We start from the raw sequence: 26,954 nt of genomic DNA, 5'->3' as shown, positions 1-26,954 counted from the left end.
ACATGATGGATGGATTGGAAAATGTAAAGTTAGAAGGAAAAGGATGAACAGATTATAGAAATACATAAACCAATGAAGTAACAGAACTTACCTTGGTATTTCATGGGAAGAGGAGTGCAAGCAAGCAAGACAAACTTGGGTTAGGTCAAGACCCAGCTAAAGGAGAGATAGAGAAAAAGAGGAGGCATGAATCTGTAGCCATATCATGAGCAGGGGGTACAATTTAACAGAGTGAGTGGAACCAGACCAGGAATGTGAACAGAGGTAGCACTTCTCTCATCATCATTTCCCTTGCATTCTGAGGCCAAAAGAGGAAAAGTTTCTTTCTGAAAGGGCTCAGGGAATCCCTTGTCATGTCCATCCCTTCTTGTTGGCTCCCTGAGCTCATCTTTTTTTTCTTTTATTTAATAAATATAAATTTCAAAAGTACAACTTTTGATTATAGTGGTTTTCCCCCCAATAACCTCCCTCCCTCCCACAAACCATCCCATCTCCTATTCCCTCTACCATCCCATTCTTCATTAAGATTCATTTTCAATTATCTTTATATACAGAAGATCAACTTAGTATATACTAAGTAAAGATTTTTTTAAAATTTTTTTGCCAGGCAGAGTGGACAGTGAGAGAGAGAGACAGAGAGAAAGGTCTTCCTTTGCCGTTGGTTCACCCTCCAATGGCCGCTGCGGCCGGCACACTGCGACCGGCGCACCGTGCTGATCCGATGGCAGGAGCCAGGTACTTCTCCTGGTCTCCCATGGGGTGCAGGGCCCAAGTACTTGGGCCATCCTCCACTGCACTCCCTGGCCACAGCAGAAAGCTGGCCTGGAAGAGGGGCAACCGGGACAGAATCCGGCGCCCCGACTGGGACTAGAACCTGGTGTGCCAGCGCCGCAAGGCAGAGGATTAGCCTAGTGAGCCACAGCACTGGCCAAGTAAAGATTTCAACAGTTTGCACCCACACAGACACAAAGTATAAAGTACTATTTGAATACTAGTTTTTACCATTAATTTGCATAGTAAAACACATTAAGGACAGAGATCCTACATGTGGAGTTATTACACAGTGACTCCCGTTGTTGATTTAATAACTGACACTCTTATTTATGACGTCAGTAATCAACCAGGCTCTTCTCATGAGCTGCCAAGCCTATGGAAGCCTCTTGAGTTCACAAACTCCAATCTTATTAGACAAAGCCATAGTCAAAGTAGAAGTTCTCTCCTCCCTTCAGAGAAATGTACCTCCTTCTTTGATGGCCTGTTCTTTCCACTGGGATCTCACTTGCAGAGATCTTTCATTTCGTTGTTTGTTTGTTTGTTTGTTTTTGCCACAGTGTCTTGGCTTTCCATGCCTGAGAAACTCTCATGGGCTTTTTAACCAGATCTGAATGTCTTAAGGGCTGATTCTTAGGCCAGAGTGCTGTTTAGGACATCTGCCATTCTATGAGTCTGCTGTGTATCCCGCTTCCCATGTTGGATCATTCTCTCCTTTTTAATTCTATCTGTGGGGCCGGTGCCATGGCTCACTTGGTTACTCCTTACTGGCATCCCATATGGGCACTGGGTTCTAGTCCCAGTTGCTCCTCTTCCAGTCCAGCTCTCTGATGTGGCCCAGGAAGGCAGTGGATGATGGCCCAAGTGCTTGGGCCCCTGCGCCGGCATGGGAGACCAGGAGGAAGCACCTGGCTCCTGGCTTCAGATTGGTGTAGCTCCAGCTGTAGTGGCCATTTGGGGGGTGAACAAATGGAAGGAAGACCTTGCTATCTGTCAAATAAATAAAAACTAAAAAAAAAATTATATCAGTTATTATTACCAGACACTGGTCTTGTTTATGTGATCCCTTTGACATTTATTACTATCTTTATGATCAATTATGAACTTAAACTGATCACTTTGACTAGTAAGATGGCATTGGTACATGCCAACTTAATGGGATTTGAAATCCCATGGCACATTGCTAGATCTACCGTTAAGGGTAAGTTTGAGTAAGCATGTGCTGAACTGTACATCTCCTCCCTCTCTTATTCCCACTCTTATTTTTAACAGGATCAATTTTCAGTTAAATTTAAACACCAACAATAATTTTGTGTTAATTAAAGAGTTCAACCAATGGTATTAAGTAGAACAAGAATATGCTAAAAGAAATAAAATAGTAAGCTGTTCCTTGACAGTCAGGACAAGGGCTGCTCAAATCATTGTTTCTCATAGTGTCCGTTTGACTTCTACAGGTTTCTTTTTAGGTGCTCAGTTAGTTGTCACAGATCAGGGAGAACACGTGATATTTGTCCCTTACGTACTGGCTTATTTCACTCAGCATGATGTTTTCCAGATTCCTTCATTTTGCTGCAAATGACTGGATTTAATTTTCTTTTTCTTACTGCTGTATAGTATTCTATAGAGTACATTATCCCATAATTTCTTTTTTTATTTGACAAGTAGTTATAGACAGTGAGAGAGAGAGGCAGAGAGAAAGGTCTTCCTTCCATTGGTGTACTCTCCAAATTGCTGCCACGGCCGATGCTGCGCTGATCCAAAGACAGGAGCCAGGTGCTTCTTCCTGGTCTTCCATGGGTTTGCAGAGCAAGCACTTGGGCCATCCTCCACTGCCTTCCTGGGCCACAGCAGAGAGCTGGACTGGAAGAGGAGCAGCGGGGACTAGAACACAGTGCCCTTATGGGAATCTGGTGCCGCAGGCGGAGGATTAACTTAGTGAGACATGGCACTGTCCCCTCATAATTTTTTTATCCAGTCTTCTGTTGATGGGAATTCAGGTTGATTCCATATCATAGCTATTGTAAATTGAGCTGCAATAAACATTGAGGTGCAGACAGCTCTTTATTTGCTGATTTAATTTCCTTTGGGTAAATTCCAAGGAGTGGAATGGGTGGGTCGTGTGTTAGGGCTATATTCAGGTTTCTGAGGAAACTGTCTTCCATAGTGGCTTTACCAATTTACATACCCACCAACAGTGGATTAGTGTGACTTTTCCCCACATCCTCGCCAGTATCTGTTGTTAGCTGATTTCTGTATGTAAGCCATTCTAACCGGGGTGAGGTGAAACCTCATTGTGGTTTTGATTTGCATTTCCCTGATGGATAGTGATCTTGAACATTTTTTCATGTGTCTGTTGGCCATTTGGATTTCCACTTTTGAAAAATGTCTATTTAGTTCCTTGGACCATCTCTTAAGTGGGTTGTTTGTTTTGTTGTGGTAGAGTTTCTTGATCTCTTTGTAGATCCTGGTTATTAATCCTTTATTGGTTGCATAATTTGAAAAATTTTTTCCCATTCTGTCAGTTTCCTACTCACTTTACTGTTTCTTTTGCAGTACAGAAACTTCTCAATTTGATGTAATCCCAATTGTTAATTCTGGCTTTGACTGCCTGTGCCTCTGGGGTCTTTTCCAAGAAATCTTTGCCTGTGCCAATATCTTGAAGGGTTTCTCCAATGTTCTCTAATAATTTGATAATGTTGGGTCATAGGTTTAGATCTTTATTCCATGTTGAGTGGATTTTTGTGTAAAAAGTGTAAGGTAGGGGTCTTGCTTTATGCTTTTGCATGTGGAAATCCAGTTTTCCCAGCACCATTTGTTGAAGAGACTGTCCTTGCTTTAGAAATGGTTTTAGATCCTTGATCAAATATAAGTTGGCTGTAGATGTTTGGGTTGATTTCTGGTGCTTCTATTCTGTTCCATTGGTCTATCCATCTGTTTCTGTAACAGTACTATACTGTTTTGATTATAACTGCCCTGTAGCGAGTCTTGAAATCTGGTATTGTGATGCCTCTGGCTTTGTTTTTGTGTACAGTATCGCTATGTCTGAGGTCTCCTGTGCCTCCATGTGAATATCAATATCATTTTTTCCAGATCTCAGAAGAATGTCTTTGGTATTTTGATTGGTATTGCATTGAATATATAAATTGCTTTTTGGAGAATGGACATTTTGATGATATTGATTCTTCCAATCCATGAGCATGGAAGATTTTTCCATTTGTCCTCTTCTATTACTTTCTTCATGGTTTTGTAATTCACATAGTAGAGATCTTCAACGTCCTTGGTTAAGTTGATTCCAAGGTATTTGATTGTTTTTGTAGCTATTTTGAATGGAATTGATCTTAGCAGTTTTTTCTCAGCCATGACATTGCCTGTGTATGCAAAGGCTGTTGATTTTTGTGCATTGATTTTATATCCTGCTACTTTGCCAAATTATTCTGTGAGTTCCAATATTCTCTTGGTAGAGTACTTTGATCCCTTAAATAAAGAATTATATCGTCTGCAAAGAGGGTTAGTTTGACTTCCTCCTTCCCAATTTGTTATCCCTTTAATTTATTTTTCTTGCCTAATGGCTCTGGCTAAAACTTCCAGAACTATATTGAATAGCAGTGGTAAGAGTGGGCATCCCTGTCTGATACCAGATCTCCGGGGAAATGCTTCAAACTTTTCCCCATTCAATAGGATGTTGGCCATGAGTTTTTCATAAATTGCTTGGGTTGTATTGAGGAATGTTCCTTCTATACCTAATTTGCTTAGAGTTTTCATCATGAAAGGGTGTTGTATTTTATCGAATGCTTTCTCAGCATCTATTTATATAATCATATGGTTTTTCTTCTGCAGTTTGTTAATGTGGTGTATCACATTGATTGATTTGGGAACGTTGAACCATCTCTGCATACCAGGGATAAATCCCACCTGGTCTGGGTGGGTGATCTTTCTGATGTGTTGTTGCATTCTACTGGCTAGAATTTTATTAAGGATTTTTGCATCTATGTTCATTAGGGAAATTGTTCTGTAATTCTCTTTCTCTGCTACATCTTTTTCAGGTTTAGGAATTAAGGTGGTGCTGGCTTCATAGAAAGAAATTGGGAGGATTCCCTCTTTTTTGATTGTTCTGAATAGTTTGAGAAGAATTGGAGTTAGTTCTTTAAATGGTAGAATTCAGCAGTGAATCCATCTGGTCCTGGGTTTTCCTTTTTTTGGGAAGGGCTTTATTACTGCTTCAATTTCTGACTCAGTTATGGGTCTGTTTAGGTTTTCTGTGTGTTAATGGTTCAATTTAGGTAGGTTGTATGTGTCCAGGAATCTATCCATTTCTGACAGAGTTCCCAGTTTGTTGGCATACAACTCTTTGTAGTAATTTCTGATGACTCTCTATTTCTGTGGTGTCTGTTGTTACATTCTTTTTTTTTTTCAATCTCTGATTTTATTGATTTGGGTCTTCTCTCTCCTGTTAACACTGCTTTTGTTGTATCCCATAAGTTTTGATATGTTGTATTGTTATCTTCCTTTGCTCCCAGGAAGTTTTTTTCTTTTGATTTCTTCTATTACCCATTGTTCATTCAGGAGCATATTGTTTAGTCTCCATGTGTTTGCATATGCTCTAGGGATTTCTGAGTTGCCAATTTCCAGCTTCATTCCATTGTGGTCTGAGAGGATGCATGGTATGATTCTAATTCTTTTGAATTTGCTGAGACTTGTTTTATGGCCTAGTATGTGGTTAATCCTAGAGGAAGTTCCATGCACTGCTGAGAAGAATGTGTATTCTTTAAGTGTAGGATGAAAAGATCTGTAGATATCTGTTAGATCTATTTGGTCTATAGTGTCAATTAAATCTGTTGTTTCCTTGTTGATCTTCTGTCTGGCTGATCTGTGCATTGCTGAAAGTGGAGCATTGAAGTACCCCAATACTACTGTATTGTAGTCTAAGACTCCCTTTAAGTCCCTTAACATATCTTTTAAATAGATGGTTCCCTTTAGTTAGGTGCATATACATTTATAATAGTTACAACTTCCTTTTGAATTGATTCCCTAATCATTATATTTTGCCCTTCTTTGTCTCTCTTAACAGTTTTTGTGTTAAAGTTAATTTTGTCTGATATTAAGATGGCTACACCAGCTCTTTTTTGGTTTCTGTTGGCATGGAATATCATTTTCCAAACTTTCACTTTCAGTCTGCATGTACCTTCATTGGAAAGATGTGTTTCTTGTAAGCAGCAAATAGATGGGTTTTGTTTTTCAATCCATTCAGCCAGTCTGTGTCTTTTAACTGGAGAGTTGAGGTCATTTACGTTCAGTGTGACTATGATAAGTAGTGACTTTGCCTTGCCATTTTCCCAAAGGTATTTCTAATATATGCTTTGAACTTTCTGTGATCTTTTACTGGGAGATTTTCTTCCTTTACCTTCTTTCATATTGATGGCTGTGTTTCTGTGTGTAACACATCTTTAAGCATCTTTTACAGGGCTGGACGAGTGGTGACAAGTTCTTTCAATTTCTGTTTGCTATGAAAGATCTTTATTTCACCTTTATTCACAAATGAGAGCTTTGCAGGGTGTAATTATCTGGGATTGCAGTTTTTTTCTCTTAGTACTTGGGCTTTATCTTGCAATTCCCTCCTAGCCTGCAGGGTTTCTGAAGAGAAGTCTGCTGTGAGTCTAATTGGAGATCCTCTGAGAGTGATCTGATGTTTCTCTCTTGCACATTTTAGAATCTTGTCTTCATGTTTCAATGTGGTGAGTTTGATTACAATATGTCATGGTGAGAATCTTTTCTCGTCATGTTTATTGGGAGTTCTGTGTGCTTCCTGTACTTAGATGTCTCTTTCTTTCTCCAAACCTGGGAATTTTTCTGCTAGTATCTCACTAAAAAGGCCATATAATCCTTTCTCTCTCCCTGCCTTCAGGAAATTCCTAGAACCTGAATGTTGGGTTTTTCAATAGTATCCTGTAGAATCCCAACAGTATTTTTTAGATTTCTGATTTCCTCTTCTTCTCTGGTTTGACTGTATACTTTCCTGTGCTCTGTCTTCTAAGTCCAATATTCTCTCTTCTCCTTCACTGATTCTGTTTTTAAGGCTCTTAACTGCATTTTTTGTTTGTTCTATTGAATTTTTCATTTCATTTTGATTTCTCTTCACTATCTCAATTTCATGTTCTATTGAATTCCTCATTTCATTTTGATTCCTCCTTAAGATTTCATTTTCATTCATGTCCTGCATGGATTTCAGTAGTTCATGTGTTTGTTTTTCATTACTACTAAATATTCTTATCAATTTTTTTGAGTTTCATTTCTTTCATTTCTTCTATCTTGTCTTCATAATCTTGTATTGAAGGGTCATGTTCTTTTGGGAATGTCATGTTGTCTTCCTTACTTTTGTTTCCTCAGTTTTTTTTTTAACTTTTATTTAGTAAATATAAATTTCCAAAGTACAGTTTATGGATTACAATGCCCCCCCCCCCCCATAATTTCCCTCCCACTCGCACCCCTCCCATCTCCCACTCCCGCTCCCATTCCATTCACATCAAGATTCATTTTCAATTATCTTTATATAGAGATCGATTAGTATATATTAAGTAAATATTTCATCAGTTTGCACCCACACAGAACATAAAGTATAAAATACTGTTTGAGTACTAGTTATAGCATTAATTCACAGTGGACAACACATTAAGGACAGAGATCCTACATGTGGAGTTATTACACAGTGACTCATGTTGTTGAGTAAACAATTTGACACTCTTGTTTATGGTGTCTGTAATCTCCCTAGGCTCTAGTCATGAGTTGCCAAGGCTATGGAAACCTTTTGTGTTCGCCAACTTTGATCTTATTCAGACAAGGTCATAGTCAAAGTGGAAGTTCTCTCCTCCCTTCAGAGAAATGTACCTCCTTCTTTGATGGCCTGTTCTTTCCACTGGGATCTCACTTGCAGAGATCTTTCTTTTTTTTTTTTTTTGCCACAGTGTCTTGGCTTTCCATGCCTGAGAAACTCTCATGGGCTTTTTAGCCAGATCTGAATGTCTTAAGGGTTGATTCTGAGGCCAGAGTGCTGTTTAGGACATCTGCCATTCTATGAGTCTGCTGTGTATCCCGCTTCCCATGTTGGATCATTCTCTCTCTTTTTTATTCTATCAGTTAGTATTAGCAGACACTAGTCTTGTTTGTGTGATCCCTTTGACTCTTAGACCTATCAGTGTTATCAATTGTGAACAGAAATTGAGCACTTGGACTAGTGAGATGGCATTGGTATCTGCCACCCTGATGGGATTGAATTGGAATCCCCTGGCACATTTGTAACTCTGTTGTATTTGTTGTTTGGCATTTTTTCCCACTGTGTTGGCTTTTCTCATTGTAATATGACTCTAGGTAAGTGGACTGTCTGCTTTCAGTGAATCTCTAGAGGCTTGTGGTGGGTGTGGCCAGAGAGCTCTGTTCACTTCTTCAGAGTTAAGGGTGTGCCTAAAGTGACACCAGGTTTGGCATAGTAAATTTTCTCTCTCTCTCTCTCTCTTTTTTTTTTTTTTTTTTTTTGGACAGGCAGAGTGGACAGTGAGAGACAGAGAGAAAGGTCTTCCTTTGCCATTGGTTCACCCTCGAATGGCCGCCGCATCCCGCTGATCTGAAGGCAGGAGCCAGGTGCTTCTCCTGGTCTCCATGGGGTGCAGGGCCCAAGCACTTGGACCATCCTCCACTGCACTCCCGGGCCACAGCAGAGAGCTGGCCTGGAAGAGGGGCAACCAGGACAGAATCCTGTGCCCCCCACCCCAGTGTGCACGGCGCCGGCCCCTCTTTGTTTTAATTAGAAGGGAAGTAATTCTGCTCAGCTGAGCTCTTCTTCTCAGTGGTGTTTAGTGCCTGAGCGCTAGCCTCAGTGGGTATAATATTAGTCTGCTCTGTCCCAAGGACCATACAAAGTGTCTGTGCAGTCCTCCATGTAAGCTCAGATTCCCCTGCAATGTCTCTCACTGGGTTCCCAGGGCTGCCTTAGCTTGTGATGTCTCCCACCGAGACTATTCAAGTCTCAGCCGCTCTGTGAGTTCTCCCATATACCCTCAGTTTATTTTTTTTCGCAGTCCCGGTTCAGAAGCTTCACACATTCACTAGGTTTCAGCCACCTGTTACTATTCCCCACCAGAGTCAGGTTTCTCTGCTCAGCTAATTGCTGGGTGCAGCCCCGAGCTGGCACAGCTGTTACCTATGTCCAAAATGGTGCCTGCTCTATTGGCTCATATGCCTATGTAAGGTGAGTGGAGAGAGAGAATTGTGTCCATACCACCCCTTTTATTTTTTCTCTCTTCTAGTTAGGCTGGTGTACTTTCCCCCACGTGGTTTCAAGCCTCATTCCCTCTAGGCTCTTCCTGCAGCTATTCTGCCAGTGTCTCAGGCCATTGCCGTCTCATCTCACCTCACTTTCCAGCACTGGTGTGGAAGCTCTCAGCAGCTAGAGTTCCAAGCCCTCCACGTAGGTATACCATGTCCCTGTAATTACAGAAGAGTTTCCTCTGCTGTTTTTTCCCTAACTCTTCCCTGAGACTACACTATCTCCACTTTTATTAAACTATCTTCTCCTGGACTATCAGTAAGCTCCCTCCTTAGTCTGCCATCTTGGAACCACCCCTTCCTGAGCTCATCTTAATATATACCCAGGAACTGAAGTAAGGAAGATGGGCTCATTTTTCCTATCCTAAGTCTGACTCTAATTTCTGCTTAGAGGTTCTCTCCTAACACAAATGTCAGAATCTGAGTAATTTCCAAATCACAGAATACAGTTGCTTATACCAAACCTCAGGTCTTTTTCTCCTCAACCTGACCTAGAAATAACAGAATCCACCCAAATGACATTGAGTCCTTCAAAAGGCTATGTAACAAGCAAATAAACAACAATCAAAACCCTCAAAGACTCATGCTATTTTTATCTACCCCAAGAGTTTAACACTTTTGGACTCTCATTTTCTAAATTTTCTCCTAGTCTAGTTACTGTTGGCCAGGGATCCAGAAAGGTGTGGGGGCCTGGCAAGGAGGAAGAGTGGGACTAAAAAATGTTATGATGAGTTAGGAAACCTTTCTGCAACACAACTATGATCCTCTACCATCAAGCTGTCTGAGATGAGGTGATGATAAAATTGGCCTATTTATTGTTCACCTACTAGTCAGTCTCTCTCTCTCTAACGACTGATTTATTTACTTAAGAGGCAGAGTTACAGAGAGAGGGAGCGACAGAGAGAGAGGTCTTCCATGAGCTGGGCTGATATGGAGCCAGGAAGTTCTTCTGGATCTCCCACACAGGTTCAGAGGTCCAAGCACTTGGACCATCTTCCAACTGCTTTCCTAGGCACATTAGTAGGGAGCTGGATCAGAAGTGGAACAGCCGGGACTCGAACTGGCACTCATACGGGATGCCAGTAGCGCAGGCAGATGCTTAAACTACTATGCCACAGTGCCAGCCTCTTCAGTCTTTCAATAGGAATAAAAACTGATGAGTATGAACTTTTAGGTGGAAATTTTCTTGGTTTTAGTTTTAAGACTTCTTTTGTAGTAAAGGTGAATGTTTGTAAAATGAAAGCGTTGTTGGTTAACAAAAACACACAAAGTGGCTCGCTGCCTGTAGTCCATCATTTGGATGCTTCATCTCACCTGTGTCTGTTCTTTTTAGATTCGCCAGCAGCAGAGGACTGAAAAGAAGGCAAGGCCCAGGAGGAGCCAAAGATCACACACCCGCAGGTCAAGCTCAAGAAGATCTGGCTATGCTTTTGCTCACCAAGAGGGCTATGGAAAGCTTATCACATCTGGAAAAAATATGCGAGTGCAAAGTCCACCCCCACCAACAGGGTTGGAAAAGACACTGTATAATAGCACTAGCAGAATTGAAGATTTATGTAAGAAAACCACAGACACAGTGAGTAGCTTAGGCCAGGACAGAACAGTGCAACTGTGAGTCAGGATGAATTTGAATCATGAAATTATCTCTTCCCTTCAGCTGGAGCTTCAATTCAGCTGGCCCAGAGTTTGGGATCAGAGGCGAGTGGCGAGGCAGATTGCTTCATTTAAATCTGTGGCAGACAGTGGCCAATGCTTGCCAAATAGCCCTGTGATTTCCAGGAAGCCAGGCCAGGTGATCTCTGCTAATGTGTGATTTGGTGGACAAAACCCTCACAGTACAAGCGCATTTTTTTTTTTTATTCAACCTTGATACCAATTTACCTGAACTTGAGAATCTTATTTATGGAGAAAAACTCATAAATCCACATAAACACTGAATGGACTCTCAGATGGAAAAAGGGTGCATTCCAAAGGCATACTCACATATCTGAACTGAAAAGCATGCTTGTCAACAGATGTACATGTTTATGTGAGAGAAGCCTTTCCCAAGACAGACTGTCAAGATCTGAAGTGTATACTATGGTGCTTTTGAACTAAATGGCATGTCATTGTAGTCCTGATAGCTACTCAGGACAAAGATCACTTTCATGCCTGAAGAAAAGTATGTTGGTATTCTTTGTTTTAATTTATTATTTTTTTTTACTAGAGACAAAGAAGACTATACATCTATACAGGGAGCTAGGCTGGTAATTGGTCATTTATTCAAGAAATTCTCAGAGTGACATGTAGAGATATATTCATGAAATGTCAAAGAGAATTTCTCTAGTAAATATTCTTAATACTTTACAATGACTTACATAGCAAACTCAATAGTAATTTGCTAAGTATCACCCAGAACCATTAATGGAATCAGCCAACCAGTGGAATTTCACACTTTAATGGTAGTGTTTCATATATTCATTGGGAAAATACTTTTCACATTTCTAATTTTAAAAGCTTCAGAATTGAAATCAAGTAAATTAATAAACTATCTCTTTGATAACTATTTAAATATGCAGGGATTGGTCTTTCAGATTTAGCTACTTTTGATACACAGTTGTCTTGTATATAATTTAAATGTGTAGAACTTCGTAGAGGAGGTTTGTTTTTTGAGATGTGCCAGCCCAAATGTTCAGTTCACAAGTGAGTCAGCAGGGTATTTGCTGTAAAAAGATCCAGGAAGATCTGGGTTTAAATCCCAGCTCTGTTACATGTTACCTCTATATACTTGCACAGATATTGTGCCTTCTCTGAGACTCTGTTTCTTCCTCTATAAAATGAGGATGTATTAACTACCTCCTGTGGTTGTTCGGTGTTTATCAAAGCACAGATTCTCCAAACATTGAAAATATAGTTTTCCTATAAATAAATAAGTTAAATTCTAATCAACCCAGCATCAGAATAACAGAGTCCTTTGAAGAGAATATGAAGAATGAGAATTTAAGTGATCAATGGCAAAGGCCTTAATGAAATGAGATTGCTAAGTCAGTTATAAAACTGGTAGTGTCCTATAGGGAAATAAAAGTATAACTGTAGAGGTATATTTCTCTTTCAGGAAGCAAAGTCAGTCATCATACTTTATCAGTTTTCCACAAATCAACTCTTAACTTGACAAAGTTGTTAATCTGATCCCTATTGAATTATTACTCGAAGTTACATTTCCCAGGATAGTCAGGGAACCTTTGGTAAGTAATGGCCTAGTGTGATACTAATAAGTCACAATCTTTTTTTTTTTTTTGTCTTAACCTCTAAGTCTTGGATTTTTTGAATGCAATCAAATGATATAACATGTATACAAGAACCTAATATAGTGCTTCAACCATAAGAAATTCTTATAAAGATTTTCCCATGGAACTGGCACTGTGGTGTAGTTGGTAAAGCTGCTGCTGGCTGCAGTGCCAGCACCCCATATGGGCACGGTTCGAGATCTGGCTGCTCCTTTTCCCATCCAGCTCTCTGCTGTGGCTTGGGAAAACAATAGAAAATGGCCCAAGTCCTTGGGCCCCTGCACCTGCATGGGTGACTGGGAAGAAGCTCTTGGCTCCTGGCTTTGGATCAGCACAGCTCAAGCTGTTGCGGTCAACTGGGGAATGAACCAGCAGGTGGAAGACCTCATTCTCTCGCTACCTCTGCATCTCTGTAACTCTACCTTTCAAATAAATAAATAAAGAAATATTTTAAAAAATGATTTCCCCATTTTCCATACATGCCTACCTGCCTAGACTTACCCAGATGTTAATTTTCCATGTCACTAGTTTCACTGTGTTTGCTCACTTTTTGTGACGTTTTAAAAAATTTGAGCTGTTAGTAAATGTTTTCTACTACTGATGTCTGATGTTTTGCCTCTTCTTTATTGGGAATTCACCGGGGGGAATTTTTGTTACATTAGTGCATTGCATTTTTTTCTCCTCTCTTTTGTATGTCTAAGAAATATATATGTAATATTATTAGCTTTGGAGTCAAGTATAAAATGAACAAATTGGATACATGTGTAAGGGTCGGGAAAGATTAGAAATTGTTGAATTTTATAAATTCAATTAAAATTTTAGTATATGTGCTGCCAAAGTGAACATAATAAATTTGATTAAAATTAAATAAGGCTCTTTATAAACAAATAGTGTACATGATTATTGGGAAACATGTTATCAGCTAACTATGAGATCACCCAGTGCAAGATCATTCAATTACAAGTGCAAGAGATTGTTTTGAACCGAAGATGAAAAGTTTGAAGAGTGGCTGGTGGCAGTGGGACCAGGAGGTAATAAAATTTAAATTTTACCTAAAAGTTATCAGATTTAGAAAAATATTTTTTTCTAGATCCCAGACTTAAGTTGGAAACTTGTATTTTTCATGTCTTAATCTTCATTTTGAGGTATTGTAGGTAATCACAAATCATCTGCCTCCAGGTGTACGTCTCTATGGGGGAGAGACAGAGGTCTGAAGAAAGCGAGAGAGAGAAGGTGAGAAGGAAGGAATAGCAAGGTACAAAAGAGTTGCCTATTACACATTTCTTGAGGTGATGTGACTGCATTTGAGATTCAAATAACAGAACCTTCCTTACATTCTGTGTGAAATCAAAGTCTTACTGGAAGAGGGATAGGATCTCTGGCTTCTCATCACCCTATTGCTACTGATTTGTATGAGCTGGGCCATTTCAGCCAATGTCTCTGGACCTTAAAATCTCATCCATCAATGCAGGAATTGGATAAGATGGTCTCAGTGAACTTTTCTCTTGTGCCCATTCTGTGAGCTGTTGTTATTGTTGTAGGGATGGGGTAGAGGTGTGTGTGAGGGAGTTAGGAGAGAGAGGAGAGATTGAACTGGATGCTTTCTTGTGGTCAAAGCCTGGCTCTAGCACTGATTCTTATTTCTCTAAAACAACCCCTGGAATACTGCCCTCTCTGGCTGTCTCTTAGTTTATCACAAAGGTGTCAGGCTTGTGATCGGGCTTTGCCTGGGCCAAAGAACTATACCCAGTTTCTTGCTAAGAATTTATCAAGATATTTCTACACTTTCCTTGCCTCTGCACCACTTTAAATATCACAAATATGGAGATATAAAGGCAAGATGCTCACGCCCTGTTAAGAAGAGGGCCATTTAGTCCTAACTTGTCCCTAGGTTTAGAGAAGTTTCTTTGGGCCTCAGTTCCCCCAGGATTCAACTTGCAATAATAAAGCTTGAGTAGTTTTCTTCATAGTTATCTGGCATTTTGCAGTCCCTCTCTCTCTCTTATGCAACTTTTTTTTTTATTTGAATGGAAGACAGTGATAGAGATGATAGAGATGTTGATAGGTAGGTAGGGAGGTAGGTAGGTAGGATGATGGAGAGAGATCTACCACTCACTGGTTCACTCCCTAAATGCTTGCAACAGCTGAGGCTGGGTCAGGCCAAAGCTGAAAGCCTGGAACTCTGTCTTGGTCTCCTGTGTGGGAGGTACAGACTCAACTATTTGAGCCATCAGTTTTTGGCTCCCAGGGTGCACATTGGCAGGAAGCTGGAATCATAAATAGAGGTGAGACTCAAACCCAGGCACCATGATACGATATCATGTTAATCACTAGAACAAATACCCATCCCCAGACTGTATTTTTTTCCTCTAAAAACAGCCCTGTGGGGTAGTCAGAACTCCATGTTAAACCCACTGTTATGAAGAGAAAATGGAAGCATTGAGAGGTTAAATGCTTTGCCCAGCGTCACACAGAAAGCATAAGATACAGAACTGAGATCTGACACCAAATCCAGAGCTTCTTACACAACTCCTCATTGGATGCCTACCTCTCCTAATAGATGTGGACTTTCTCTACAGTCTGTCTTCCCTCTGAAACATTCATTTGGCTCCTGAAGTGTGCGTAGTTAGGGAAGAAGTGCAAGCAAATGTAAACCTGTTTTGAAATATGTTTCATGTGTTCTCTTTCTGTCTCAGTGCAAATACACAAAATTTCTCTTACTCCTTGCCTTTAGCATTTCATAAAGCTAGATAATTATGCAGTGCAGACACAGAAATAAACATGTTGGCAGATATTTAAAAAATATCATTAGGAGATCTAACAAGTCAGACTATATTTTTGATTTTGTGTTAAGAAATTGCATTACTCTTACTGTATACACAAATTCCTCAAAATTGATATGATCTAATAATGACTCATAATTTTAAAAAACACAAAGTTTAACAGTGGAAGAATCCAGAAACAATTATAACTTACAGATTCTGTGATGAGATTTTGCAGGTTAGGGGTCAGATAACCATGTGGGGGTCATAATTTACCGATTTTTACATTAACATCTGGTAATGAATGTCAGCATTTTGCTCTACTGCGTCACATTTCATTCCTTGGTAAGAAATCATAAACTTTTGCAATTCTCTAGCCAAAGCCTTTCACTGAACTGCCTGGAAGCCAGTACTAAATGAGCCATGTATTTCAAAATACTCATTGCAAAAGATTTGGAGGGGCTTGCTGGGCTAATCTGTAGGTCTGGAGCTACAACTTAACTAAGAAAGGGTCTTTTCTGTCTTCGAATTTCAAAACTTCCTGGCAGATCTCTTCCTGTAACTAGTACAAAATGCAAATCAGCTTGGAGCTTTGTACATGAACGTCCACAGATCAAGAAATAATGATTAGCTGGCTAGAAATCTCTGGCTATCTCAATTCAGTTTCCCGTAAGATTTACAGGGGCAAGTTTAAATTTTTAATAAGCCACAGCCCAGGGTTTGTATAGAAAATTCTGATCTGACCAAGAGGCATACAGAGATTGTTACCTTGATTTGGAAATAAATTCACAGTCAAGGACAAAACTATCTGTTTCACCATTGTCACAAATGTTTCTAATATTCCCTGACTTCTTCTAGGAAAATGTGAAGGATTAGGATGTTTCTTTGATGGTTGATTATTTTACTTCTACTCTCCTTTCTGACTGTCTCCACAGAGTGCAACTTTATATACATACAAAAGTGTATATATGCCAAAAACTTCATGAAAATGCATAGTATGTAAAAGCTATGATGGATATCAACCTTGTTTACAGCAACATATATTTATCTTTTAAAGCAATTTTTCTATTAAAATTTTTAAGTCTCATATAGGTACAAAGTAATGTATAAAGTTTGGACAGAAATTTTACTGACTCCAGAGCATCTGTAGACAGTGTTGAATGAAATTCCTGTTACTGACTTTTTGACCAGAAAAAATATTCACCATGACACATTGTAGTCAAACTTTCCACAGCAAAGCATAAAGAAAAGATTCTTAAACATGCACAAGAGAAAGGCCAGATTACCTTCAGAGGATCTCCAATTAGACTCATAGCTCACTTCTTATCAGAAACCCTACAGGCTAGAAGACAATGGCAAGATATAGTACAAATCTTAGAAAAAAACCAGAATACTGTACCCTCAAAGCTCTCATTTATGAATGAATGTGAAATGAAGACCATCCATAACAAACAAATTGAAAGAATTTGTCACCATGTGTCCAGCCTTAAAAAAGATGCTAAAGGATGTGCTACACACAGAAACAGAAAGAAATCCACCATGATGAAAGAATGTGAAGACAGAAAATCCTCCAGTAAAAGCACCAAAGAAATCTAAACAAAGAATATTGATGGAAAAATGGCAGGGCCAAGTAATTACTTATCAATAATTACCTTGAATGGGAATGGACTCAACTCTCCAGTTAAAAGACACAAACTGACCAAATGGATTAAAAAATAAGACCCATCTATTTATTGCCTACAAGAAACACATCTCACCAGCTGTGGGGAGCAACTCAGACTAGACTGTTACTGGAATTAAGACTTATGCATCTGCTCTCCCACAATATGGCGCTGGGAGAGGAGGAAACAGCTTCTACACAGCTGCCTCCAGTTCAACCAATAAACAGCAGGACCTGCTCCTGATTGGAGGAGAGCAGCGTACTCGGCGTGTGGGTAGCAGAGTTGGGATTGGTGGAAGAGGACTATAAAGGAGGAGAGAGACAACATGCACCAGGAACATCTAAGAGGAACACCTGAGCAGCCCCCGAGAGAGCCGGCCGGCGGTGTGCCGCTCCCCCGCAGAAGTGGGGAAAGTGGCAGGGGAACCGCCCTTCCACGGAGGTGGAAGGGTCGGTAGCCAACCCGAGAAGAACCAGCAGCAAACCTGGGGAGGGCCGAGCAGACAAAAGAACAACGCAGGGTCCTGTGACATTCCTCCACGAAGAGGGGGAGCGACATAATGGTGCCGTGACTCGGATATGAAGCCTAGGCAGGGTTTAGTGTCGTTTCTCCATGAAGAGGGGGAGCAACAACCAACAAAGATGTATGCACACTGAAAGAGAAAGGATGGAAAAAGATATTCCATGCCAACTGAAACCAAAAAAGAGCTGGTATAGCCATCCTCATATCAGATAAAATAGACTTTAACATAAAAACTGTTAGAAGAGACAAAGAACACTATGTAGTGATTATGGGATCAATAGAACAGGAAGATGTGACTATAATAATATAATATGTGACTATAATAATATAATATATGCCTGGTGATTTAAAAGAAATTTTAAGCGATCTAAAGGGAGATGGACTCAAATAAAAACAGTAATGGAGGACTTCACCCCATTTTCATCAATGAATATATCAAACAGAAAATCAATAAAGAAACAACAGAGGTAATCAACACTATGGACCAAATGGATCTGATATCTACAGAACTTTTCATCCCACAGTTGCAGAATCCACATTCTTCTCAGCAGTGAGCAGAACTTTCTCCAGTACAGATCATATACTAGGCCATAAAGTAAGTCCCAGAAAATTAAAAAAAATCAAAATGATTCCATACACCTTCTCTGATCACAATGGATTGAAGCTCAAAATCAACAACTCAAGAATCTCAAGAACATATGTAAACACATGGAGACTGAACAACATGCTCCTGAATGAACAGTGGGTTATAAAAAAACCAAAAGAGAAATAAAAAAAATTCAAATTCAATATCAAAACTTACGGGATACAGCAAAAGCACAGTTAAGATGGAAATTTAAAGCAATTAGTGCCTACATCCAGAAACTAGAAAGTCACCAAATAAATGAGCTATCAGTGCATCTCAAGGGCCTAGAAAATAAACAGCAAACAAAACCACAAATTAGGAGAAAATAATTAAAATTAAGAAAGAAAACTTAAACCAAAAAAAAAAAAAATACAAAAGATCGATGAAATGAAGAGCTGGTTTTTTGAAAAAATAAGCAAAATTGAAAAACCATTGGCTCAACTAACCAGAAAAAGAGGGAGAAGACCCAAATCAACAAACAGATATAACAACAGATATTACAAAAATAAAAAGAATCATCAGGAATTTTGACAAAGAGCTCTATGCCAACAAATTATTATAGTCAAAGCAAATTATTATAAACCCACAGGAAGCATCCTACTGAATGGGGAAAAATTAGAGGCACTACCATTAAGATTTGGAACCATACAAAGATGCCAATTCTTACCATTGCTATTTAATATAGTCCTAGAAGTTTTAGCCAGAGCCATCATGCAAGAAAAAAAAATTAGAGAGATATGAATAGAGAAGGAAGAAGTCAAACAATCCCCATTTGCTAGTGACATGATTCTATAAATAAGGAACTCAAAAGACACCACAAAGAGACTATTGAAACTCAGAAAAGAGTTTGGTAAAGTAGCAGGATATAAAATCAACACACAAAAATCAATAGCCTTCATATATACAGAAAATACCATGGCTGAGAAAAACCTTCTAAGATTAATCCTATTCACAATAGCTACAAAAAATTTAAATACCTTGAAATAAATTTAACCAAGAATGTAAAAGATTTTTACAATGAAAATTATAAAACATTAAAGACCTAAATAGAAGAAGATACCAAAAAAAGGAAAAATCATCCATGTTCATGGATTGGAAGAAAGAACATCACCAAAATGTCTATACTCCAAAAGCAATTTACAGATTCAATGCGATACCAATCTCTCCAATGAGAATTACAAAACTTTAAAGAAAGAAATAGAAGAATATACAAAAAATGGAAAAATCTTCCATGTTCATGGATTGGAAGAATCAATATCATCAAAATGTCCATACATCCAAAAGCAATTTACAGATTCAATGTGATACCAATCAAAATATCAAGGACATTCTTCTCAGATATAGAAAAAGTGATGCTAAAATTCAAATAGAAACACAGGAGATGCCAAATAGCTAAAGCAATCTTACACGACAAAATCAAAGCCAGAGGCATCACAATATCAGATTTCAAGGATACTACAGGGCAGTTATAATCAAAACAGTATGGTACCGGTGCAAAAACAAATGGATAGACCAATGGAATAGAATAGAAACACCCAAAATCAATCCAAGCATTTACAACCAACTTATATTTGACTAAGGAGCTAAAACCAATCCCTGGAACAAGGACAGTCTCTTTAACAAATGGTGCTGGGAAAACTGGATTTCCACATGCAAAAGCATGAAGCAAGACCCCTACCTTACACCTTTTACACAAAAATCCACTCAATATGGATTAAAGACCTAAATATACAATCTGATACCATCAAATTATTAGAGAATATTGGGGAAACCCTAGAAGACATTGGCACAAAGAATTCTTGGAAATGACCCCAAAGGCTCCAGGAATCAAAGCAAAAATTAACAATGGGATTACAACGAATTGAACAGCTTCTGTACTGCAGAAGAAAACACTGAGGAAAGTGAAGCTGCAAACAACAGAATGGGAGAAAGTATTTGCAAACTATACAACTGATAAAGGATTAATAACCAGGATATATAAAGAGATCAAGAAACTCTACAACAACAAAACAAACAACCCAGTTAAGAAATAGGAAATGAACTTAAACATTTTTCAAAAGAGGTAATCCAAATGGTCAACAGACACATGAAAAAATGCTCAGGTTCACTAGCTGTCAGGGAAACGCAAATCAAAACTATAATGAGGTTTCACTTTATCCCAGTTTAATGGCTTTCTTAAAGAAATCAATAAACAACAAATTCTGGCACAGATGTGGGGAAAAAGGCACCCTAGTCCACTGTTTTTGGGAATATAAACTGGTAAACCACTATGAAAGACAGTATGCAGGTATCTCAGAAATCTGAATATAGACCTACCACATGACCCAGCCATCCCACTCCTGGGAATTTACCTAAGGGAAATGAAATCAGCATTTGAAAGAGTTATCTGCACCCCCAGGTTTATTGCAGCTTAATACACAATAGCTAATACATGGAATCAATACCAATGTCCATCAACTGAAGATTGGATAAAGAAATTTGGGAAATGTACACCATTAAATACTACACAGTGGTGAAAAAAAAAATGAAATCCAGTCATTACATAGCCTAGGCAGCTCATGTCAAGAGCCTTGGGTGATCACAGACATCATACATAAGAGTGTTAATAGTTAAATTAACAACAGGTGTCACTTTGCTAACTTCCCATGCAGGACTTCTGTCCTCAAAGAGTTTATTATAATTATGTCTAATCTATGTATTATAATTATGCTCACAAAAGATGCATCATTCCTGGGTGCTTCTTTAAAGTTAATTAAGTTTTTTTTTTTAATTTTTTTTAAACTTTTATTTAATGAATATAAATTTCTAAAGTACAGCTTATGGATTACAATGGCTTCCCCCCCATAACGTCCCTCCCACCCGCAACCCTCCCCTTTCCCACTCCCTCTCCCCTTCCATTCACATCAAGATTCATTTTTGATTCTCTTTATATACAGAAGATCAGTTTAGCATACATTAAGTAAAGATTTCAACAGTTTGCTCCCACACAGAAACATAAAGTGAAAAATACTGTTTGAGTACTAGTTATAGCATTAAATCACAATATACAGGACACTAAGGACAAAGATCCTACATGAGGAGTAAGTGCACAGTGACTCCTGTTGTTGACTTAACAAATTGACACTCTTGTTTATGGCATCAGTAATCACCCTAGGCTCTTGTTATGAGCTGCCAAGGCTATGGAAGCCCCTTGAGTTCACCGACTCTGATCATATTTAGACAAGGCCATGGTCAAAGTGGAAGTTCTCTCCTCCCTTCAGATACTCTCATGGGCTTTTCAGCCGGATCCGCATGCCTTAAGGGGTGATTCTGAGGCCAGAGTGCTGTTTAGGACATCTGCCATTCTATGGGTCTGCTGTGTATCTCACTTCCCATGTTGGATCATTCTCTCCCTTTTTGATTCTATCAGCTAGTATTTGCAGACGCTATTCTTGTTTATGTGATCCCTTTGCTTCTTAGTCCTATCATTGTGATCAGTTGTGAACTGAAATTGATCACTGGGACTAGTGAGATGGCATTGGTACATGCCACCTTGATGGGATTGAATTGGAATCCCCTGGTATGTTTCTAACTCTACCGTTTGAGGTAAGTCAGCTTGAGCATATCCCGAATTGCACATCTCTTCCCTCTCTTATTCCCACTCTTACATTTAACAGTGATCACTTTTCAGTTAAGTGTCAGCACCTAAGAAGAATTGTGTATTGATTACAGTATTCAACCAAAAGTATTAAGTAGAAGAAACAAACAAAAAAAATACCAAGAGGGATAACATATCAAGTTGCTCATCAACAGTCAGGGTGAGGGCTGATCAAGTCACCGTTTCTCATAGTGTTCATTTCACTTTAACAGGTTTCCTTTTTGGAGCTCAGTTAGTTGTCACCTATCAAGGAGAACAAGTTGTATTTGTCCCTTTGGGATTGGCTTATTTCACTCAGCATAATGTTTTCCAAATTCCTAACAGGGATCACTTTTCAGTTAAAATTTAAACACCTAAGAATAATTGTGTGTTAATTACAGAGTTCAACCAATGGTACTAGAACAAAAAACCCTGCAAAACATAGGTACTGCAATGACTTCTTGGAAAACACCCCAGAAGCACAGGCAGTCAAAGCCAAAATTAACTATTGGGATTGCATCAAATTGAGAAGTTTCTGTACTTCAAAAATAACAGTCAGGAAATTGAAGAGACAACCAACAGAATGGGAAAATATATTTGCAAACTATGCAACTGATAAAGGGTTAATAACCAGAATCTACAAAGAAATCAAGAAACTCCACCACATCAAAACAAACAACCCACTTCAGAGATGGGCCAAGGACCTCAATAGACACTTTTCAAAAGAGGAAATCCAAATGGCCAACAGGCACATGAAAAAATGTTCAAGATCACTAGCAATCAGGGAAATGCAAATCAAAACCACAATGAGGTTCCACTTCACCCCGGTTAGAATGGCTCACATTCAGAAATCTACCAACAACAGATGCTGGCGAGGATGTGGGGAAAAAGGGACACTAACCCACTGTTGGTGGAAATGCAAATTGGTTAAGCCACTATGGAAGTCAGTCTGGAGATTCCTCAGAAACCTGAATATAACCCTACCATTCAACCCAGCCATCCCACTCCTTGGAATTTACCCAAAGGAAATTAAATTGCCAAACAAACAAGCTGTCAGCACATTAATGTTTATTGCAGCACAATTCACAATAGCTAAGACCTGGAACCAACCCAAATACCCATCAACAGTAGACTGGATAAAGAAATTATGGGACATGTACTCTACAGAATACTATACAGCAGTCAAAAACAACGAAACCCAGTCATTTGTAACAAGATGGAGGAATTTGGAAAACATTATGCTGAGTGAATTAAGCCAGTCCCAAAGGGACAAATATCAAATGTTCTCCCTGATCAGCGACAACTAACTGAGCACCAAAGGGGAAACTCGTTGAAGTGAAATGGACACTATGAGAAACAGTTAATTAAGTTTTTTAAAAATTAAAGAATTGAAATTCAGTCAAGATACAATAACTTTGGACATACTTTATCAATTGTTAAGGAACAGCTTTTTATTTATTTTGGTGCAAACTGTTGAACTCTTTACTTGGTATATAGTTTGTCTTTTGTGTACAAAGATTTTTTTTTTAAGATTTATTTACTTATTTATTTGACAGGCAGAGTGGACAGGGAGAGAGACAGAGAGAGAGGTCTTCCTTTGCCGTTGGTTCACCCTCCAATGGCCGCCACGGCTGGCGCACCGCGCTGATCCGATGGCAGGAGCCAGGAACCAGGTGCTTCTCCTGGTCTCCCATGGGGTGCAGGGCCCAAGCATTTGGGCCATCCTCCACTGCACTCCTGGGCCATAGCAGAGAGCTGGCCTGGAAGAGGGGCAACGGGACTAGAACCCAGTGTGCCGGCGCCGCAAGGCGGAGGATTTGCCTAGTGAGCCACGGCACTGGCTCACAAAGTTAATAAGAAATGAATGTTAGTGGAGAATGGGACTGGGAGTGGGCAAGGGAGGAGGAGATGAGGTGGGAGGGCAGGTATGGTAGGAAAAAATCACCATATTCCTAAAGTTGTACTTAGAAAGGGCATGAAGTTTTTAATCCTGAAATAAAAGGTTTCTTTGAGCAAAAAAAGAAATAGAAGATGACATAAAAAAGTTGGAAAACCTTTCTCATGGAATGGAAGAATCAATATCTTTAAATGTTCATACTACCAAAACAATTTACAGATTCAATGCTATACCAATGCAAATAACAACAATATTCTTCTCAGTTCTGGAAAATGATAAAATTCATATGGAAACTCAGAAGACCATGAATAGCTAAAGCGATTAAACAAAAGAAATAAAGCTGGAGGCATCACAATACCAGACCTCAAGACATAATACAGAGCAGTTATAATCAAAACAGCCTGATAAAGGAGAAAAAATTAACTCCTGGGTCAAGACAGTCTCTTCAACAAATGATGCAGGGAAAACTTGATTTCCACATGCAGAAGTATGAAACAAGACCTAAGCTCACACCTTACACAAAAATCCACTCAAAATGGATCATAGACCTAAATCTACGATTTGATACCATCAAATTACTAGAGAACATTGCGGGAAACCCTAAAAGAACATTGGCATAAGGAAAGACATCTTGGAAAAGACCCAGAGGCACAGGCCATCAAAGCCAAAATTCACAACAGGGATTACATCAAACTAAGAAGCGTCTGTACTGCAAAAAAACACTCAGCAAAGTGAAGAGACAACTGACAGAATTTGAGAAAATATTTACAAACAATACAACTTAGAAAGGACTAACTTCCAAAATCTATAAAAGAACTCAAGAAGCTCAATAGCAACAAAAAACAATCAAATTAATAAATGGGCAAAGGAACTGAACAGACATTTCTCAATAGAGGAAATTAAAATGGCCAATAGACACATGAAAAAATGCGTAGGATGGCTAGCTATCAGGGAAATGCAAATCAAAATCACAATGAGGTTTAACCTCTCCCCTGTTAGAATGAAGGTGGGGAGAAGGGTGCCCACTACTGTTGGTGGGAATGTAAACTGGTACAGCCACTGTGGGAGACAGTATGGAGCTATCTCAGAAAGCTGAGTATAAACCTACCCTATGATCCAGCTATCCTACTCCTGGGAATTTATCCAAGGAAATGAAATCAGCATATGAAAGGGTTGTCTGTACCCCCATGTTTATTGCAACTCAATTCACAATAGCTAAGATATAGAATCAACCGAGATGTCTATCAGCTGAAGACCAGATAAAGAAATTATGGTTATATGTACACTATGGAATACTGCACATTGATTAAAAAATGAAATTCTGTAATTTACAAGAAAATGGCTCAACTGGAAACCATTATACTTAGTGAAATAAGCCAGTCCTCCAAAGCAACTACTGTATATTCTCCATGATCTGTGGTCACAGAGTCCCTAAAAGGTAATCTATAGTAGTGAAATTGACATTTTGAGATGTGATGATTTAGAGCAGCCCTTGTCTTGATTGTTATAGGACACTTTTTTCCATACTGTATTTTTGAACCCTTTACTTAGTGTAGCGTTAATCTTATGAGTATGAAGTTAACTGAAAATAGATTTTTGTAAAAATTAAGAATTGGAATAGGAGAGGAAGGAGGTAGAAGGGTGGGTCTGTGGGAGGGAGGGAGGTGTACTGGGAAGTCACTATGTTCCTAAATTTGTATTTATGAAGTGCATGAAGTTTGTATACCTTAAATAAAAGGTTTATAGGTAAAAAGAAAAGCAAGTTCATCAACTGATGACTGGATAAAGAAATTATGGTATATATACACTGTGGAGTACTACTCAGCTATAAACAAAAATGAAATCCTGTCTTTGGCAACAAAATGGATGCAGCTAGAACCCATTATACTTAGTGAAATAAACCAGTGCCCAAAAGACAGCTATCATGTTTTCCCTGATTTGGGATAACAGAGTACCTAAAATGTAATGTTTTAGTGCAAAATGGACATTTTGAGATTTGATGATTGTTTATAGCTCGTCTCTTCTGTTGAGGAACAGTGTTTTTTTCTTCATGCTATTTGTTGAACTTTTTACTTGTTGTGGGGTTAACCTTACATGTATTAAGTAAACTGAAAATAGATATTTGTAAAAATTAAGAGTGGGTATATGGGAGAGAAGAGGAAGAAGAGTTGGAGTGTGGGTGGGAGGAAGAGCAGGGTGGGAAGTATCGGTATGTTTCTAATACTGTATCTATGAAATACACGAAACTTGTATAACAAATATAAAAATATAAAATAAAAAAGAAATAACTCTTGAAGAGCTACTGCCTAAGAATTTTCCAAAACTGACAAAAAATTAAAAACTGATTTTTTGATTCAAAATCTGTAAATCTCACACAGCATACACTGAAAGAAAGCCATACCAGAACACAACATAATAAAACCACTGAAAACGAAATAAAAAAGAAAAATGTTAAAAGCAAGGAAACACACATATTGCTTTTAAATTTACAACACTGACAGTCATCTTCAATAGTGCTACCAGACACAGGCATTGGAACACAGCAGATTAAGCTGCCATATGGGATATTTACATCCGTTATCTGAAAGCCCGGAATAAAATCCACCTTTGTTTCTCATCCACCTTCCTGCCAATGCACTTGGGGTGCAGCAAATGATGGCTAAATACTTGAGTCCTTGACATCTATTTGGGAGACACAAATAGTTTCTGACTCCTGGATTTGGCCTGGCCCAGAAAGAACCAATAGAAAAAATAAAACAATGAAGCCACATCTTTCAAATAATGAAAGATAAATGTGAATTGAGAATTCTATATCAAATTAAAATATTCCTCAAAGGTGAAGGAAAAAAATTACTTTTCAAGCAAACATAATCTCATTCATTACTGCCAGACTTACACTAAAAGGAATAAGAAAGGGCATTTTTTTGCAAAGAAAAATGATCCCAGAGAGAGAACAATAATGCAAGATGGAAAAGCAACAAAAGGAATAACTATTGAGGGAACTATAAATAATAATGAATTTAAAACAGCAACAATAGTTTCTGGATTTTAATTGTATGTAAAACTGAAATATATAATAGCAAAAAGCATAAAGAGGAGGAATTAAATGTTGTTAAAGGGTTATAAGGCCCTTGCATTGTCTGGAAAGTCAATAAAACATTAGTTCAAGATAAATTCTAATAGTGCAAAACAATTAGAGGGAGAATTGTGGTAATAAAAAGTTCTTTAGTATGTATAACTTCTAGATACAGGGTCTGGTTTTGTATGTAATAGTTCCAGGGATAAAGAAAAATTTCATTTTGACAAATTCAGGCAGTTTACTACTTCTAAATGTTCCAATATTTAGTATTACCAGAGATAAAGATTACTTCATTATTTTATTTAGTATTTTATTTATTAGCAAAAAATAGGGATATTTAATACTGGTAAAACAAACTATTAAAAGGGAATTCTTAGTAACTTAATTTTATGTGCACCAAATACAACAAACTTAACAATTCTAAAGTATAATACCAAAA

The 26,954-nt window shown here is 38.6% G+C and overlaps 1 protein-coding gene across 4 annotated transcripts in view; it reads left to right on the top strand.

Annotated features, from left to right (window-relative positions):
• ATP8B4 (ATPase phospholipid transporting 8B4 (putative)) overlaps nt 1-13,241 on the top strand; it is a 260,383-nt gene extending 247,142 nt beyond the window's left edge. For all 4 annotated transcript variants that reach the window (XM_051822381.2, XM_051822379.2, XM_051822380.2 and 1 more), the window contains one exon: nt 10,421-13,241. In XM_051822381.2, the coding sequence (XP_051678341.2) occupies nt 10,421-10,702 (282 nt within the window). In that variant the 3' untranslated portion in view covers nt 10,703-13,241. The remainder of the gene's footprint in view (nt 1-10,420) is intronic.
• The last annotated feature ends 13,713 nt before the right edge of the window (nt 13,242-26,954 follow it).

Source organism: Oryctolagus cuniculus, chromosome 12 (assembly GCF_964237555.1).
Source record: "Oryctolagus cuniculus chromosome 12, mOryCun1.1, whole genome shotgun sequence".
Taxonomy (NCBI): domain Eukaryota; kingdom Metazoa; phylum Chordata; class Mammalia; order Lagomorpha; family Leporidae; genus Oryctolagus; species Oryctolagus cuniculus.
Note: the sequence above shows the minus strand (reverse complement) of the source record. Positions and strands in the feature narration are given on the sequence as shown.